Source organism: Canis lupus, chromosome 9, assembly GCF_003254725.2.
Source record: "Canis lupus dingo isolate Sandy chromosome 9, ASM325472v2, whole genome shotgun sequence".
Lineage (NCBI taxonomy): Eukaryota > Metazoa > Chordata > Mammalia > Carnivora > Canidae > Canis > Canis lupus.
Window position 1 is genome coordinate 56,767,939 of NC_064251.1, and position 15,394 is coordinate 56,783,332.

Sequence of the window (15,394 nt, forward strand, 5' to 3'; positions counted from 1 at the left end):
GGACTCAGGAGCCTGTGTTCTTACTCACCAGTTCCCTGTCCTCATGCTCCGGGGAAGGGGGGAGGCTGAAGGCTCCAGCCAAGCGCCTTTGCCGTCCAGATGGGGAAACAGGCTCAGAGACTTTAAGGCGCTTACCCATGGGTAAGTGGAACGGCAAGTCCGAGAACCCAGGCCTCCTTCCCCCTTGCCCACTGGCTTCCTTTTGGGGTGTCCTCCTCACTGTGGCTGCTTGAGGGATGCAGTTGGGAGAAGGTGGGGGGTATTCAAGGGCCTGTGTCTCTGGAAGACACTATGTTGCAGCCCACCACTGATCTGAAGTAAGCTCTTTTCTCCTCTGGGAGTCACTTATCTCATCTGCGAAATGGGCGCAGAGATTGGTGGTCAGACCAAGATACTCTTGGCCGCATGGAAATGACAGCGAGCAAGGAAACGCTGCGTGCATAGCCCCTGATCATTCCTTCTCCTCCCACCAGGAAACTACAGCCTGGCCTCTGACCCTGGTCCAATCCAACCATACCCAAGTGGGCCTTTCTTCTAGAGTTTCTCTGGGGCCTGGTTGTGTGACCAGGGCAAGGTGCTAAACCTCTCTATGCCTCAGTGTTCTAATCTGTAAAATGAAAGGATGAAAATGGACTTCACTCATTAAATATTTATTGTTGCACCTACTACATAACAGGCCCTCTACTGGGTGATGGGGACCCAAGGGTGGAGCAAGATTCACAGATTCTACCTTCACAGAACTCACAGTCTGGGGAGAGGTGACAAAGGCAGCCTGGCATGATACAGCCTCATGAAGGAGCATGGGTCCATGGTGCTGAGGGAAGGGGCCTCCACCTAATAGTTTGATGGAGGTAGGGCTCTAACATCTCAGCTGAGACCAAAAGAGTCAGATGCAGTCCTGGGCGGGTTCCAGGCCAAGGGCATGGCAAAGGTCTGGGATGAGAGAAAGCCTGACACTTGAGAGAAGGAAACATTTCACTGTGGCCAGAGTTCAGAGTGGGAGAGGCAATGTGGTGGTAAAGGGGGACTTTGTGGGCCAAGAGCTGACCCCCAGGACTGGGACTGGACTTTGGAAGAGCCACTCAGCTGATACCAAATAGTGTCAGTCCATTAGCGTTCAGAGAAAATGAAGCAAAATGGTGGGTAGGCAAGGGAGAGGTAAGGGGAAGTTAACGCGGCAGCCCAGGAGTGTGGGCTCCTGGAAAAGTATACAATTGACCTCACCCCTCATTGTCTGGGTGACCTTAGGTGATTATTCAATCTCTCTGAACTGGCACAAGTCACAGAGAATTTCTTGTTTGGGCTCAGCAGGAAGTTGAGACATAGAAGCCTTAAAGCCATCACTCTGGAGGTGGGTACTTGAGGAAGCTCAGTAGCAGTAGGGGCAGCACAGCAGGAAACGGGTTTGGCCCAGCATTTCCCCAGAGTCTGGATCTGGCTGGACTGAGTCAGAGCCTGAGAGTCCTGCACTCATAGATAAGGATGGCTCAGCCCTTCACCTACCTTGGATCTCTGGCAAGGGCTGAGCCAGAGCTTGAGGCTGGAGAGGGACGTGACTTATCCAAGATCTCATGGGGCCCAGGACTCCTGGTTCTCCTAATGTGGTCACTCAACAGATGTTACTTAGCATCTTGTGCATGCTGGGTGTTGTGCAGATACTGGAAATGCTCGAGAACATGACTGGCCTGACTCTGCCCACACGTGGCTGAGAGTCTGTCAAATGGATGGACGGACCATGAACAAGAAAGGCAGTTAGTACACAGGATGATTTCAGAATGTGACCAATACTATGGAAAAGACCAATCAAAGTGGAACTTAGAAGGGTGGGCCTGCAGTGTCACAGTGTGGTTGGCGAGGGCCTTTTTTTTTTTTTTTTTTAAGATTTTATTTATTTATTCATGAGAGACACACAGAGAGAGGCAGAGACATAGGAAGAGGGAGAAGCAGGTTCCCTGTGGGGAGCCCAATTTAGGACTTGATCCCAGGACCCTGGGATCATGACCTGAGTCAAAGGCAGATGCTCAACCACTGAGGTCCCCAGGTGCCCCAGTGAGGGCCTTTCTGAAGAAGTGATGTTTGAGCTGAAGGACAGGAAGGAGCTGGCTATGTGAGTAGAGCCATCCAGGTAGAGGAAACAGCAAGTGCAAAGGTTCTGGGGTAAGAATGAGCTCAATGTGATCGGGGGTCAGAAGGTGGCCAGGGTGGTTGGATGGTGATTAAAAAGAAAGGCATTTCAACTGTACAGAGCCTGTCGTTCAGGTTAAAGACAGTAGACTTTTGGGCAGCCCAGGTGGCTCAGTGGTTTAATGCTGCCTTCAGCCCAGGGTGTGATCCTGGAGACCCAGGATCAAGTCCCACATTGGGCTCCCTGCATGGAGCCTGCTTCTCCCTCTGCCTGTGTCTCTGCCTCTCTCTCTCTATGTGTGTTCTCATGAATAAATAAATAAAATCTTAAAAAAAAAAAGACAGTAGACTTTTGCCAAAACCAAATTGAAAAGCTTCATCGGAGCCTACAGAATTTGCCACTGTCAGTACTCCTGTGGACCTGTATCTGAGTCCAGGACATCTGGGCATGTCCTTGTCCCCATGTGGCCCTAACAAGGAGGGAGTCAGTTGCCTCTCTGGGGAAACAAATATCACTTCACCAACCATTGTGGGTGATGAATGAATCTGTAGGGGATTTCTCACCATTGTCCCCTTGGGGTTGGGTCTCTGAGGAGAGAAACTTGAAGGATGAGGACTTGGGGTTGGGGGCAGAAGGGCTCTGGCTTTGGGGACCCACTGTGTGCCTGACCTGGAGTAAAGAGGAGACCACAGAGAGAGATGGAACTTGAACCACTACCCTTGAGCTGTGCCCAAGCTTTGGGGGAGAGACAAGGTAGGCCTGTGCTCAAAAGAGGCTTGGGGCAGGGCTGCTTCAGCCCCCTACCCCCACCATAGGATGGGGATAGGCATGGGGGACTTGGCTTTGCACTGGAGCAACCTAGGTAGACTTGGGAGTTTGCTGATCTTGGTGCAGATACCCAAACATGATACCTTGGCATTGTGCCCACACCAGAGGCATTGAGGAAAAGGCAAATGGAATTTGAAATGGGGTCTGAGAGATGCCTGGGTGGCTCAGTGGTTTAGCACCTGCCTTCAGCCCAGAGCGTGATCCTGGACACCTGGGATTGAGTCTTGCATCGGGTTCCTTGCATGGAGCCTGCTTCTCCCTCTGCCTCTCTCTCTGTGTCTCTCATGAATAAATAATAAAATCTTTTTTAAAAAATGAAATGGGGGGATCCCTGGGTGGCTCAGCGGTTTGGCGCCTGCCTTCGGCCCAGGGCATGATCCTGGGGTCCCGGGGTCGAGTCCCACATCGCGCTCCCTGCGTGGAGCCTGCTTCTCCTTCTGCCTGTGTTTCTGCTTCTCTCCCTCTCTGTGTCTCTCACGAATAAGTAAAAATTAAAAATCTTTAAATAAAAAAAATGAAATGGGGTCTGAGCAGAAACCTAGCCTGGATCCCAGGGAGAGGCCCTGCAGAGGGAGGTGTGATAGAGGTGGTCAGATGAGCTTTCTGGCCCAGAAAACATTTTATAAAAAACATTTTAGGTGAGAAGCATGCCCTCCACTTCACCACAGGCCCACTCCTCCCTATTGCCCTCTATCTGTTCTTTCAACCCTTTCTGGCCTCTGAAGGCATTTGAATTTGGACTCCCCAGGGGACCCCAGTTGAGCCTTCATTTTTTAAAAAAATATTTTATTTATTCATTCATGAGACACAGAGAGAGAGAAGCAGAGGCATAGGCAGAGGGAGAAGTAGGCTGCATGCAGGGAGCCTGATGCGGGACTTGATCCCAGACCCCAGGATCATACCCTGAGCTAAAGGCAGATGCTCAACCGCTGAGCCACCCAGGCGTCCCTTGAGCCTTCAAATGGGACACATTTCAGCATCTGCAGGAGGTACAAGACTGAGTTGGTTGAGGTTTGGAGGACACTTGGGAAGGGGAAGGGTTAAGAGGCAAGAAAGTACATGGCCCAGGGTTGGAGTCCTGACTGTACCACAGCTGCCCTGCACCACCTCACTGGCAGGTAGGTGCTGTTATTATCACTTTTTTAAAAAATATTTTATTCATTTTATTTATTCATGACACACACACACACACACACACAGAAGCAGAGACACAGGCAGAGGGAGAAGCAGGCTCCATGCAGGGAGCCCGATGTGGGACTCGATTCCGGGACTCGGAGGTCACGCCCTGAGCAGAAGGCAGACGCTCAACCGCTGAGACACCCAGGCCTCCCTATTATCTATCACCACTTCATGGAGGAGAAAACCTGAGGCTAAGGTGGAGGTCACACGGCCAGAGAAAATACAGAATGCCCAGTTACACTGGAATGTCAGATCTTTAACATAATTATTCATTGTTTATCTGAAATTCCAATATAACCGAGCGTCCTGTATTTTACTGGCTAAACCTGGCGACCCTAGCAGCTTGAACCCCAGGGCTGCCTGACCCCAAGCCCCTGTTTAATTTTCCTACCCCCCCGATTTCAGAAATGGAGAAAGTCGAGTCCGGAAGGCTAGGCAGCCACGGCGCCGCGGCTCCCACATCCCCTCGGTCCTTTTGCTCCGCGCGCTGCCCATGCGATCCCCCGCCGGAGCCGGAGCCGGAGCCGGAGCTCGGGAGAAATAGAAAAGCCTGGGAGGGCTGAGCTGAGGAGCTGCGGGCGCCCCGCCCCGCCCCCGCCCGCAGGCCCCGCCCCCGCCCGCAGGCCCCGCCCCCGCCCGCAGGCCCCGCCCCCGCCCGCAGGCCCCGCCCCCGCCCGCAGGCCCCGCCCCCGCCCGCAGGCCCCGCCCCCGCCCGCAGGCCCCGCCCCCGGCCCCGCACTCCCCTCCCCCGCCCGCAGGCCCCGCCCCCGGCCCCGCACTCCCCTCCCCCGCCGCGCAGGCGGTGCTCGTAGGTCCCGCCCCCGTCGCCCGGGCCCCGCCCCCAGCGCGCCGGGCCCCGCCCCGTCCCCGCAGACCCCGCCTCCGCTGCCGCCGGCGCACGTTCGGTGTCCGGCCTCCAGCAGCCGCGGCCGCGGTGCCGCCTCCGCCCCGGGGCTCCGGCTTCCAGCCTGGCCCGCCCGGGTTGCGGGCCATGGAGCTCCGAGCAGCGGATCGAGAGCAGCCGGAGCGCCCCAGCGCGTCCGCCTGGTTAGCGCCTGGCCGGGGGAGGGGGCCGTGGAATCGGGGAGAAGAGGGGTGGAAAGCCCTCGTCTTATCCTGCCCCAGGCCTCTCCGTTCATCTCGCCTGTAGGGAGGTAGGAGGGATGGAGTGGCAGTCGGGGCTTCTGGCTCCTGGTTCTCGCTGACCCGGACTCGATGGGTGACCTTGAGCCGAGGGCTCCCCCTCCCTGCCTCTCCTTCCCCATCTGCACAATGGGGATTGGGTTGGTGGGAGGTTTCCCAAAGGTCACCTGACACCAGCTCCTTTAGGATGAGGACAACGCTGTCCGTTGTTTGCGGCCTTTAAGGAGTTTGATTCCTGGAAGTCATCTGCCTAGACCCCGGCCCATACCCTCCACTGCCTCAGTTTCCCTGGGCCATTTCCTCAGAGGCCCAGGACCCGGCTCTGAGTTTCTGGATCTTGGCAGGTGCCTGGCCCCCACCCCTTCCCAGCGTGAGGCCTGGAGACGGCAGCCCCCTGGCTGCTGAGCAGCGGCAACAGCATGAAGGCCCCGGTAAGTGGTGAAAGGAGGAAGGCTCTTGGGGAACTTCCGGCACAGCAGCCTCATAACCTCTCCCACCCCAGGACTGACTCACTTCTGACCCACTACTCCTGGCTGAGAAGGGCAGACTGGCCTCAAAACCCTGCTGATCTGGTCTGGTGGGCAGTGTGGCTGCTGGCAAGTGTGTTCCCTCTCAGGTTTCAGTGCCTTGCCAGACTCCCCTGTAATATGGAGATAATAGTACTACCCCCTGTAAGCATCCCCAGGGGTGACCCAGGTGCGGCACCCACCTGGAAGCGGGATATGGTGTGAAAGTTCTGTTTAGCTGCTCTTGACTATTCAGAAGCCCCTGGTTGTGGGAGAGGGGCCCCGGGTGTTGGGGGGAGTCCACTACCACTGCCTGAATTCAGGTCTCTGGGTCCTTTGTGAGCAGAGGACCAGGTGCCAGGCAGAGCCTGAGGCCTCAGGGACTGAACCCCCTCCCCCACACAGCTGGCCACTGGGAGATTTATTTTTAGAAGCTGATGTGGCTTGTGGGCAGAAAAGGGTGGGCCTCTGGTAGGATCTGCCTGGGGGGGAGTGGAGGAGGCTGCTTTCCCACCTCCGATTTTCAGAGCACCCGTAGCTTCTAAGTGGATTCTGAGGGGCAGCTGAGAAACCTGTGCCTTGGTCAGGCTGGGAGAATATTAGAGCCCAAAGAGACACAGATGGTGACTGGGGTGGCCCAGCACGTGATAATAGCCCCGGGTTATGCCATCTATGTGGTGGCCCTTCCTTGAAGCCTTGGTCACTAAATTGGCCAGCAGAGCCAAGGGGCCAGGAGGGCTTCCTGGTTCACATTGCCTCTGGCACATGTTCTCTGGAGATGGGGGCCTCTGAGTGGCAACTTTCAATGACTGAAACATTCCTTGAGTGAGATTTCACTCGCTTCCTGGCCGCTGACCCAGATCAGGATCATCAGCTAGGGACTGGTCACTGAGCAGCTAGGGGAGGGGACGGGGAAACCCTGCTTAACAGAGATCGCGGGGTGTGCTCTTGTTCTGGAGGCTACTGAGCTGTGGTTTGGACCCATGAGGCTGGAGTACAGCAGCCAGCACGAACTTCTAGGAGCCCCAAAGACCCACACCTACACACCCTGACCATGGTTTCCCCCAGGGCCGGCTCCTGCTCATCATCCTGTGCTCCCTGGGCTTCTCTGCTGCCTACATCCTGCTGTGCTGCTGGGCCTGCCTGCCCTTCTGCCCGGCCTCCTGCCTGGACCCCCACCTGTCCACCCACTCCAGGCCCACTGTGCCAGGGCCCCTGCACTTCAGTGGATATAGCAGCGTGCCAGATGGGAAGGTGAGCTGGCCAGACGACATGGCGCGACATGGCAGGCCACAGCTGTCAGGGTGCCCCCAACCTTCTGGGCATAGGTGAGAACCAGGCTCATGCAAGGCCAGCTGGGACCCCAGGCTTGGCTCCTTTGCTCCAGCTGTGTGACACTGAGCAGCTACTTCACCTCCGTGAGCACCAAGTTCTAAGAGGAAGTGGTTTGGGTTTTTTTTTGTTTTGTTTTGTTTTTAATTCAACAGATCTTGCCTGGCTGTTCTCAGCTGGGTGCTGGAAGTAAGAAAAAGGTGAGTCAGCCAGGGTGGCTGGCCATCTGGAGCTCCTAGTCCAGTGTGGGTGACAGACACCATCACATTGTGGGGGTCTGTGCCTCATTCTATGTATCTTTAGAATTAACTATGTATACACATAATCTACTCATTCAGCGGGTGTGTCTTTGGTGCTTTGGATGTACCCTGCCTTTTGCTGATGGCTGCTGGGGGTAGAGATGAGAGAGAAAAGTCATGTCAACCCCAGAGCTCTCCCTCTTAGGGGGACACAGGGACCCTGGGGCTCAGAGGTGACAAGGCAGCTGTGGCCTCTGCCCCATGATGCCTGCCTCCCTATGCTTGTCTGCCAAGTGTGGTTTGGAGTACTTCACACCCTTCACCTTGATTTCAGTGCCCCCCCCCCCTCAGGGTAGCTTTCTTAGAAGCATCCCACACTGATACCCAGGGTAGAAAGCTCCACAGGTCAGAGGGAGGCATGTTCAGGGACCCTGGCTTAGAGGATACGTATTTCAGATCTTAATTTCTCTGAGTCTCGGTTGCCTCCTCATCAGTAAGAGACTATCTTTTAAAAAAAAAAAAAATTATATTCATTTATTCATGAGAGACACAGAGAGACAGAATCATAGGCAGAGGGAGAAGAAGGCTCCCTAAGGGGAGCCCGATGTGAGACTGGGTCCCAGGACCCCAGGATCACAACCTGAGCCAAAGGCAGATGCTCAAACACTGAGCCACCCAGGTGCTCCAGTAAGAGACCATCTTGTGGTTTCTACCTTGATAGTGTTGCCGGGCAGATTGAATTGGGTGATCCTTGGACAGTGGTCACAACAGGTGCTGTATAAATATTTGATCAAGATGCAAAACCAGGGACGCCTGGGTGGCTCAGTGGTTAAGCGTCTGCCTTCAGCTCAGGGCATGATCCTGGGGTCCCAGGATTGAGTCCCACATTGGGCTCCCTGCGGGGAGCCTACTTCTCCCTCTGCCTGTGTCTCTGCGTGTCTCTCATGAATAAAGAAGTAAAACCTTAAAAAAAAAAAAGAAAAAAAGCAAAACCCCTGGGGCTTTGGGCACATAGGACAAGTGGTGGGGTGGGCCAGGTAGATGCTGTCCCATCTTCCATGGTGGTGGCCAGTGTCTATTTCATACACTCAAGGGCTCATAGGGATGTGGGCTGAAGGTAGCCAGATCCTCTGAGTTTCTTAAACGAATCCAGAAATCCAGGTTTGGGGTACCAAAGTGGACTGATTGCAATTAAATATTTTTAAGACCTTACGTGGGATAAGCAGAATATCTCCTGAGGTTGGTGGGGACCTCAGATCTGAACAGACCCCCACTGTCAGGCTCAAACTGCAGGCAGAAGAAAGGAGTCTTGTTCTGTGGCTTGGGGGCTTGGAATATGGGTTTATGAGTCCCTAAATCAACATCATGTTAGATATAAAATGTCCCCAAGTGGGATATAGGCCTTTGTAAACCCTGATCCCCCCAGGAGGACATGGTAATATGGAGTGAGGAGCAAATCCTTTTCTGGGAGTCCTGACCTCTGACCCCAGTGAACATTTGCAGGTTTGCTGGCTCAGCTTCTGCTTCTTTGAGTTTATTTTTTTATTTTTTTAAAGATTATTTATTTATTTGATGGGAGTGGAGGAGAGAGACCACAAGCAGGGGAAGAGGCAGGCAGAGGGAGAGAGAGAAACAGGCTCCTCGCTGAACAGGGAGCCCAATGTGGGGCTCAATCCTGGGACCCCAGGATTATGACCTGAGCTGAAGGCAGATGCCTAATTGACTGAGCCACCCAAGCGCCCCACTCTCCAGGCATTTTTTTTAAAGATTTTATTTATTTATTTATTCATGAGAGACACAGAGAGAGGCAGAGACACAGGCAGAGGGAGAAGCAGGCTCCCTGCAGGGAGCCCGATGTGGGACTCGATCCCGGGTCTCCAGGATCATGCCCTGGGCTGAAGGCGGCGCTAAACCGCTGAGCCACCCGGGCTGCCCTCTCCAGGCATTTTTAATTAAATCCTCACAACCTGGTGAAGTTCATTCCCATTTGACAGATGAGAAAATTGAGGCTCTGAGAGACAGGGGAAGGGCTAAGCCAGGATTCCAGCTCAGAATGGGAGGTTGTGAGTGTTGTTGGGGCACTAAACACTCCGTTTGTACTTATGAACCAGGCATAACGTGAGTGGGGCTTAGGCAGAGGAGGGAGTGGTCTCACAGTGATTGTGAAGAGCTGAGGTTCACGTTTACTTAACAAACACATGTATGACACCCAGTCTGTGCCAGGCATTGCTCTAAGTGCTTTATAAATATTTGCTCATGTAATTGCAATAAGGAACCCATGAAAGAGGGCCTGTTAGGGGCTCAGCAGTAGGGAGAAGGAGCATGAATACAGCCGATGAGGAAGCATGGGGCTCTGAGCACAGAGTCTCAGCCCTGCCACCTGCTATCCATATGACCGTGGGAAAGTCACTGCCTGCCCAGTCTCAAATTCCTCATCTGCAGAATGGGTTGATGCCGTACTTGGAGCTGGTACAGGGATCCTGTGGAGTCAGTGCCTGTTACCGGGTGGAGGAGCAGCGCCGTGGGAGCTGTATGCTCATGCCTTTCCTTCCTCTCCGCAGCCGCTGGTCCGAGAACCGTGCCGCAGCTGCGCCGTGGTTTCCAGCTCCGGCCAGATGCTGGGCTCAGGCCTGGGCGCCGAGATCGACAGTGCTGAGTGCGTCCTGCGCATGAACCAGGCACCCACTGTGGGCTTTGAGGCAGACGTGGGCCGGCGCAGCACCCTGCGCGTGGTCTCGCACACGAGTGTGCCGCTGCTGCTGCGCAACTACTCACACTACTTCCAGCATGCCCGAGACACGCTCTATGTGGTGTGGGGCCAGGGCAAGCACATGGACCGGACGCTGGGGGGCCGCACCTACCGCACGCTGCTACAGCTCACCAAGATGTACCCAGGCCTGCAGGTGTACACCTTCACTGAGCACATGATGGCCTACTGTGACCAGGTCTTCCAGGACGAGACGGGCAAGAACCGGTGAGCCTGGGGCCAGCCTGCTGCCCGGGGGCATGCCTTCTCCAGCACCTCCTTGTCCCTCCAGGGTCTGTTCCACCAGGCGCTGGGGGTCAGCGGCGATGGAGGCATTTGTCCTGCCTCTGATGGAGGACAGAATCGGAAGGCCTGTCATTCATCGAATTAGCACGCATATCCCAAGCGCTGGGCAGGGGGGTTTGGCCTTGCAAGCACTAGATAGGGGAGCACTGGCGGGTGGAGCAGTGGCAGGGAGCCCTTCCCTCTGGAGTGGATATTCCCTGAGATCTGAATTGGCGTGTAAAGTCCCTGCCACATAGCAGAAGTAACAGTTGCGGTGGTAACAGCCCTCTGCGTGCACCAGGCTCTGGGTTAAGCACCCTACATTGAAGATCTCATTTTATCCGACGCTCAGAGGAGCACGCTGACTCCCGCCAGCCTCCTCCGCACACTGGCTCCCCCAACTCTCCCCGCTCTGCCCCAGCTCAGGAAATACAGTACCAACCTCTGGTTTCCCAGCCAGAAACTTGGGTTGTGCGCTCGACTCCTTTATTGCATCACCTGCCACCTATAGTGGGCTCTTAACTCTCCTCCGGTGCCCACAGGTGCCACCTTGACCTAGCCATCATTCTGCTGGCCCCACCCCCCTGCTTCCCTTGCAGCACCCCCTTGCTGCTGCCGCTCTGCTCCCACCCCCGCAGTCTGAGCGCCAACCCCCAGTGAACTCATCCCATTGGTGGCCTGCCCTCAACCTGACAGCAGCTTCACTTTGCATGGAGAATAGAGTCAAGGCCCCCGCTCCCCCCCTCTCCTGGCCTGCAAGCCTTGTATGATCTGGCCCCTGCCTACCTCTGTTATTTCATCATTTCCCTTCACTTTGCCTGCCCCAGCCATCTGGGGTTCCTCGAAGCAGATCTTGCACATGCTATTCCCTCCGTCTAGAATATTCTTCCCCCGTATCTCCCTATGACTGACTCCTTGCTGTTCAGGTCTGGATGGGATGGCAACTCCTCAGAGAAGCCCTCCTGGACCACCCCATCTGCAGGCACACCTCCTTGCATGATATTGTCCTCTTCCTTTGTCTCCTTGCCTTTTCAGCAGTTCTGCCCCCATTCCTTGAGAATGTTAGCACTGGCTGGGGCAGGTTCCTGGCTAGCACAGGGCCTGGGAGGTATTGAGTTTGAATGAGTGAGCTACCCCATAACCCCCCTGTCGAGGTAGAGGTGGGTAGCCCTCAGCTAGGAGAATAACCAGTGCTGGTACATTGAGAAGGTTGAGGCAGGGGCTATCCACACAGCCCCTTGCTCCCAGGTGGGTACGGGGGCAAGGGGAAGGTGCTGAGCTGACCATGTTCCCTCCCCATAAATATCTCTGATTCTCCCCATTTCACAGGTGGGTCAGTGAGCTCCAGAGAGGTTTGTGAGCAAACGTACTGCAGAACAGATTCAGGGTTTGAATTGAAGGCCATTTGACTCCAGACAACTGTCTTTTTTTTTTTTTAATTTATTTTTTATTTTATTTATTTATTTTTTAATTAATTTATTTTTTTTAAATTTTTAAAAAAATTTTATTTATGATAGGCACACAGTGAGAGAGAGAGAGAGAGAGAGAGAGAGAGGCAGAGACACAGGCAGAGGGAGAAGCAGGCTCCATGTACCGGGAGCCTGACGTGGGACTTGATCCCGGGTCTCCAGGATTGCGCCCTGGGCCAAAGGCAGGCGCTAAACCACTGCGCCACCCAGGGATCCCTAATTTATTTTTTATTGGTGTTCAATTTACTAACATACAGAATAACCCCCAGTGCCCGTCACCCATTCACTCCCACCCCCCAAACTGTCTTTTTTTTTTTTTTTAATTATTTATTCACCTAAGAAAGACACACAGAGAGAGTATGAGCACAGGGGAGAGGCAGGCAGAGGGAGAAGCAGACTCCCCACTAAGCTGGGAGCCTGATGCAGGACTCGATCCCAGGACCCTGAGACTATGACCTGAACTGAAGGCAGATCCTCAACCATCTGAGCCACCGGGTGCTCCTGCAGACAACCGTCTTACCCATTTTCAACCACTGTGCTCTATGGCCTCCTGCCATCTCCCCAAGCTTGGTCCCTTAGAATAGCAGAGGTTGTGACCACACTGTCGTCTGGGGGGTTGCTCAAGTCCTGTGTGGGTGGTAAGGGGCTGAACAGGCCTGGGTTTGCATCCAGCTCCACCTCTTACCTGCTGCTGATCTCAGGTTGGCTCTGTCCCCTCCCCAGGCTCCCCCAGGGTCCCCTCTGCAGGGGTCAAGGTAGGGGCTTTTGGCTGGGAGGGTAGCCAGCGCCGTGTCCTAAGAGAGCTGAGGCTGGGTGCTCCACACAGTGCCTCGCTCTGACTTGAGTTGGGGAAGCAGCCAGGCTGACTGTTCCCCCTTCCTGGCAGGAGGCAGTCGGGCTCCTTTCTCAGCACTGGCTGGTTCACCATGATCCTCGCCCTGGAACTGTGTGAGGAGATCGTGGTCTATGGGATGGTCAGCGACAGCTACTGCAGGTCAGGCCAGCCGGGTCCTGGGCAGGAGGAAAGGCCAGGGCAAGGAGGACCCTGTGGGGCCCCTGTGCTGGCCTTACCCCGGGGGCCTAGGAGCTGTGGGACCCAGGGTGTGTGGGCTCCCCAGTGGGCGGCTGAGGCCCAGACACCCCATGGGCCTGGCACCTGATGGGAAGGAGCCAGCCTCATGACCAGTCTCATCCTGCCATTGTGACTTTGGGCCAGTCACACCACCTCCCAAGGGCCTCCATTTCCTCATGTGTAAAAGAAAATAGTCACACCTCCAGAAGGTTGTAGAAACATTTAGAGAGAGAATAATCTACCAAAGTGGTTAGAAAGGCATTATCAGGCACCAGCTGATAGGCGTGTCAGGGATATGTCACATCTGACCTATTGCTGTTGATACTATAATATTCCAGTATTAAAGTTTTTTTTTAAAGATTTTATTTATTTATTTGTGAGAGACACAGAGAGAGGCAAAGACACAGGCAGAAGGAGAAGCAGGCTCCCTGCAGGGAGCCCGATGTGGGACCTGATCCCAGGACCCCAATGCTCAACCATTGAGTCACCCAGGTGCCCTAATATTCCAGTATTATTGGAAGTGACGTGTGGAACATGAACACGTCCCAGATCTTTATCTTCTGTTCTCTTTGGAGCTTGCTTGATGAGCACATGGGTGAGATGGCAGGAGCCTGTATGCCCTCTGCCCTCTGACTGTACTTTACAGTCTTGATCTTTTGGGACCTGTGGTCTCAGATGACCCTCCATTTTATAGATGGGTTATTTATACTCAGAGAGTACATCTCTGGCCCAGAATCAGCCAGCTTGCCAAAGGCAGAGTCGGGGTTGAACTCTGACCTCTGGGATCCGTGGGCTGTCCTGCTGTTCTGTCCTGGCCCTCTCGCTGGTGTGGGGCTCTGGGGGAGTACCTGGTGAGGGGTGGTGGTGGTAGGTGACAGGGTGTGCTGGGAGGCGGGCCAGTTTTGGTACCCCATGCTTGTCCCTCTTCCCCACCTGCAGGGAGGAGAGCCACCCCTCGGTGCCTTACCACTACTTTGAGAAGGGCCGGCTGGACGAGTGTCAGATGTACCTGGCGCACGAGCGGGCGCCCCGCAGCGCCCACCGCTTCATCACTGAGAAGGCTGTGTTCTCCCGCTGGGCCAAGAAGAGGCCTATTGTGTTTGCCCACCCATCATGGAGGACCCAGTAGCCCTGTCACCCAGCCAGCCGCAGCGCCTTCCCCAGGCCTCTGTTCCACACTCCACCAAAAACATTTAATTTATGGATCCTGTCTCCTGCCACATGCCTACTGGACCTAAGGTCCCTTTGTGCCCTACCCTGGGGACACTTGGAGCCATCCTAGGACTTGAGGGGGAGAAGAGGCTGTGGCGACCTTGGCGCCCTCCTCACCCCACTCCCTGAGTCATCCAAATCTTCATCCCTTCTCTGGGTCTGTCCAGTGGCCTTTGCCCTGGGGCCGATGGCCCCCCACTCACCAGCATCACAATCTTTGATCTTGCAACAGCCCTGGTCCTCCCTCACACTCCCCCTTCTACTTGCCTTTGGTGCCACACTTCCCAGGCCGGTTGCCTTGGTCAGGGCAGCTTGGAGCTTGGGGTTCGTTGGGCAAAGGGGCCTTTGAACTGTGACTGTCAGGGCCATCTCTGCAGTGTACGGGTAAACGTGTGTTTTCTGGAAGTCTGTCTGAAGTGTGATCATGTGTCTGGGGGAGGGGATGGGGGTTCATCTGCCTGCCACCATCCCGTAACATGTTGACTTGAGGGCAAACTGAGTCCTTGGGCCCTTCCCCAGGCCCACAGCTGGCTGGGTTCCTGGCCCTGAATCTGCCCACGTTTCTCTTCCCCAGGAGCCTACCGGCTTCCCTATCAGGTCAGGGAGCCTCTTCCCTACCAGGCCAGGAAGTCTGGCCTCCTGGGTGCACTTGACTCAGAGAACGCCCTAACTCAGAGGCTTCCAGGAGACCCCCCCACCCTGCACCAGTGAGAGGAGAGTCTAGGGCCTGGCAGGAAGTGACTCAGGATGGGAAGGAAATTGCCCCACCCCCTGTCACCTCCCTGGTCCATGAGTTAAATTCCAAGGACTTGACCAGTGAAATTCCCTTTTAACTCTGCAGTGGGTCTCACTGCAAGAGAGGGAGGCAGAGAGCAGGCCCCAGGCTTTCTCTCTCTGAGCTTTAGCTTTCTTACCTATCAGGTGAGAAAAAGACACCCACCAGTAAACAGCAAGTGCCAGTGAACAAGGGCCTGCAGCCACCCTATGGAGAGGGGGCTGGTGTTAGCCCATTCTACAGATAAGGAGAGGCCACTTGGCTGAGCCAGGATGCAATCCCTTATCAGAGTGGAGCCTGATGCCTGGACCCTGCACTAGGGGGCTGGGAAGGGCCCACCAGAGGGCTTCACTACTCCTCCCTCCTTTTTTCTCCTCTCTTCCTCCCTCCTTCATTGGAGACCAGGAGCCTAATGGAGAACCAGGACCTCAGGCTCTCAGGTGGGATGAAGCCCTGGGGTCTAGCTCCCTGCTCCAGTTTGGG

At 55.0% G+C, this 15,394-nt stretch overlaps 1 protein-coding gene across 8 annotated transcripts; it reads left to right on the forward strand.

The window, feature by feature from the left end:
• The first annotated feature begins 1 nt into the window (after window position 1).
• ST6GALNAC4 (ST6 N-acetylgalactosaminide alpha-2,6-sialyltransferase 4) lies at window positions 2-14,541 on the forward strand. Of its 8 annotated transcripts, none has more exons than XM_049114431.1 (6): window positions 2-141; window positions 5,620-5,706; window positions 6,850-7,035; window positions 9,914-10,326; window positions 12,739-12,840; window positions 13,858-14,541. In XM_049114431.1, the coding sequence occupies exons 2-6, from the start codon at window positions 5,695-5,697 to the stop codon at window positions 14,051-14,053; spliced, it is 909 nt and encodes a 302-aa protein (XP_048970388.1). In that variant the 5' UTR covers window positions 2-141; window positions 5,620-5,694; the 3' UTR covers window positions 14,054-14,541. The 8 variants fall into 8 exon arrangements, with proteins under 8 accessions (XP_048970388.1, XP_025331047.1, XP_048970387.1 ...); XM_025475262.3 differs by lacking the exon at window positions 2-141 and adding an exon at window positions 5,006-5,286 and having other exon boundaries at window positions 12,739-12,846; window positions 13,864-14,541; XM_049114430.1 differs by lacking the exon at window positions 2-141 and adding an exon at window positions 5,006-5,179 and having other exon boundaries at window positions 5,462-5,706; window positions 12,739-12,846; window positions 13,864-14,541.
• Window positions 14,542-15,394: the final 853 nt, after the last annotated feature.

What these genes read in the sequence shown, in the direction of transcription:
- ST6GALNAC4 (XM_049114431.1), top strand. An exon ending in GCAGCGTGCCAGATGGGAAG is followed by an intron (nt 7,036 to 9,913) that starts GTGAGCTGGCCA and finishes TCCTCTCCGCAG; the next exon opens with CCGCTGGTCCGAGAACCGTG. An exon ending in GACGAGACGGGCAAGAACCG is followed by an intron (nt 10,327 to 12,738) that starts GTGAGCCTGGGG and finishes CCTTCCTGGCAG; the next exon opens with GAGGCAGTCGGGCTCCTTTC.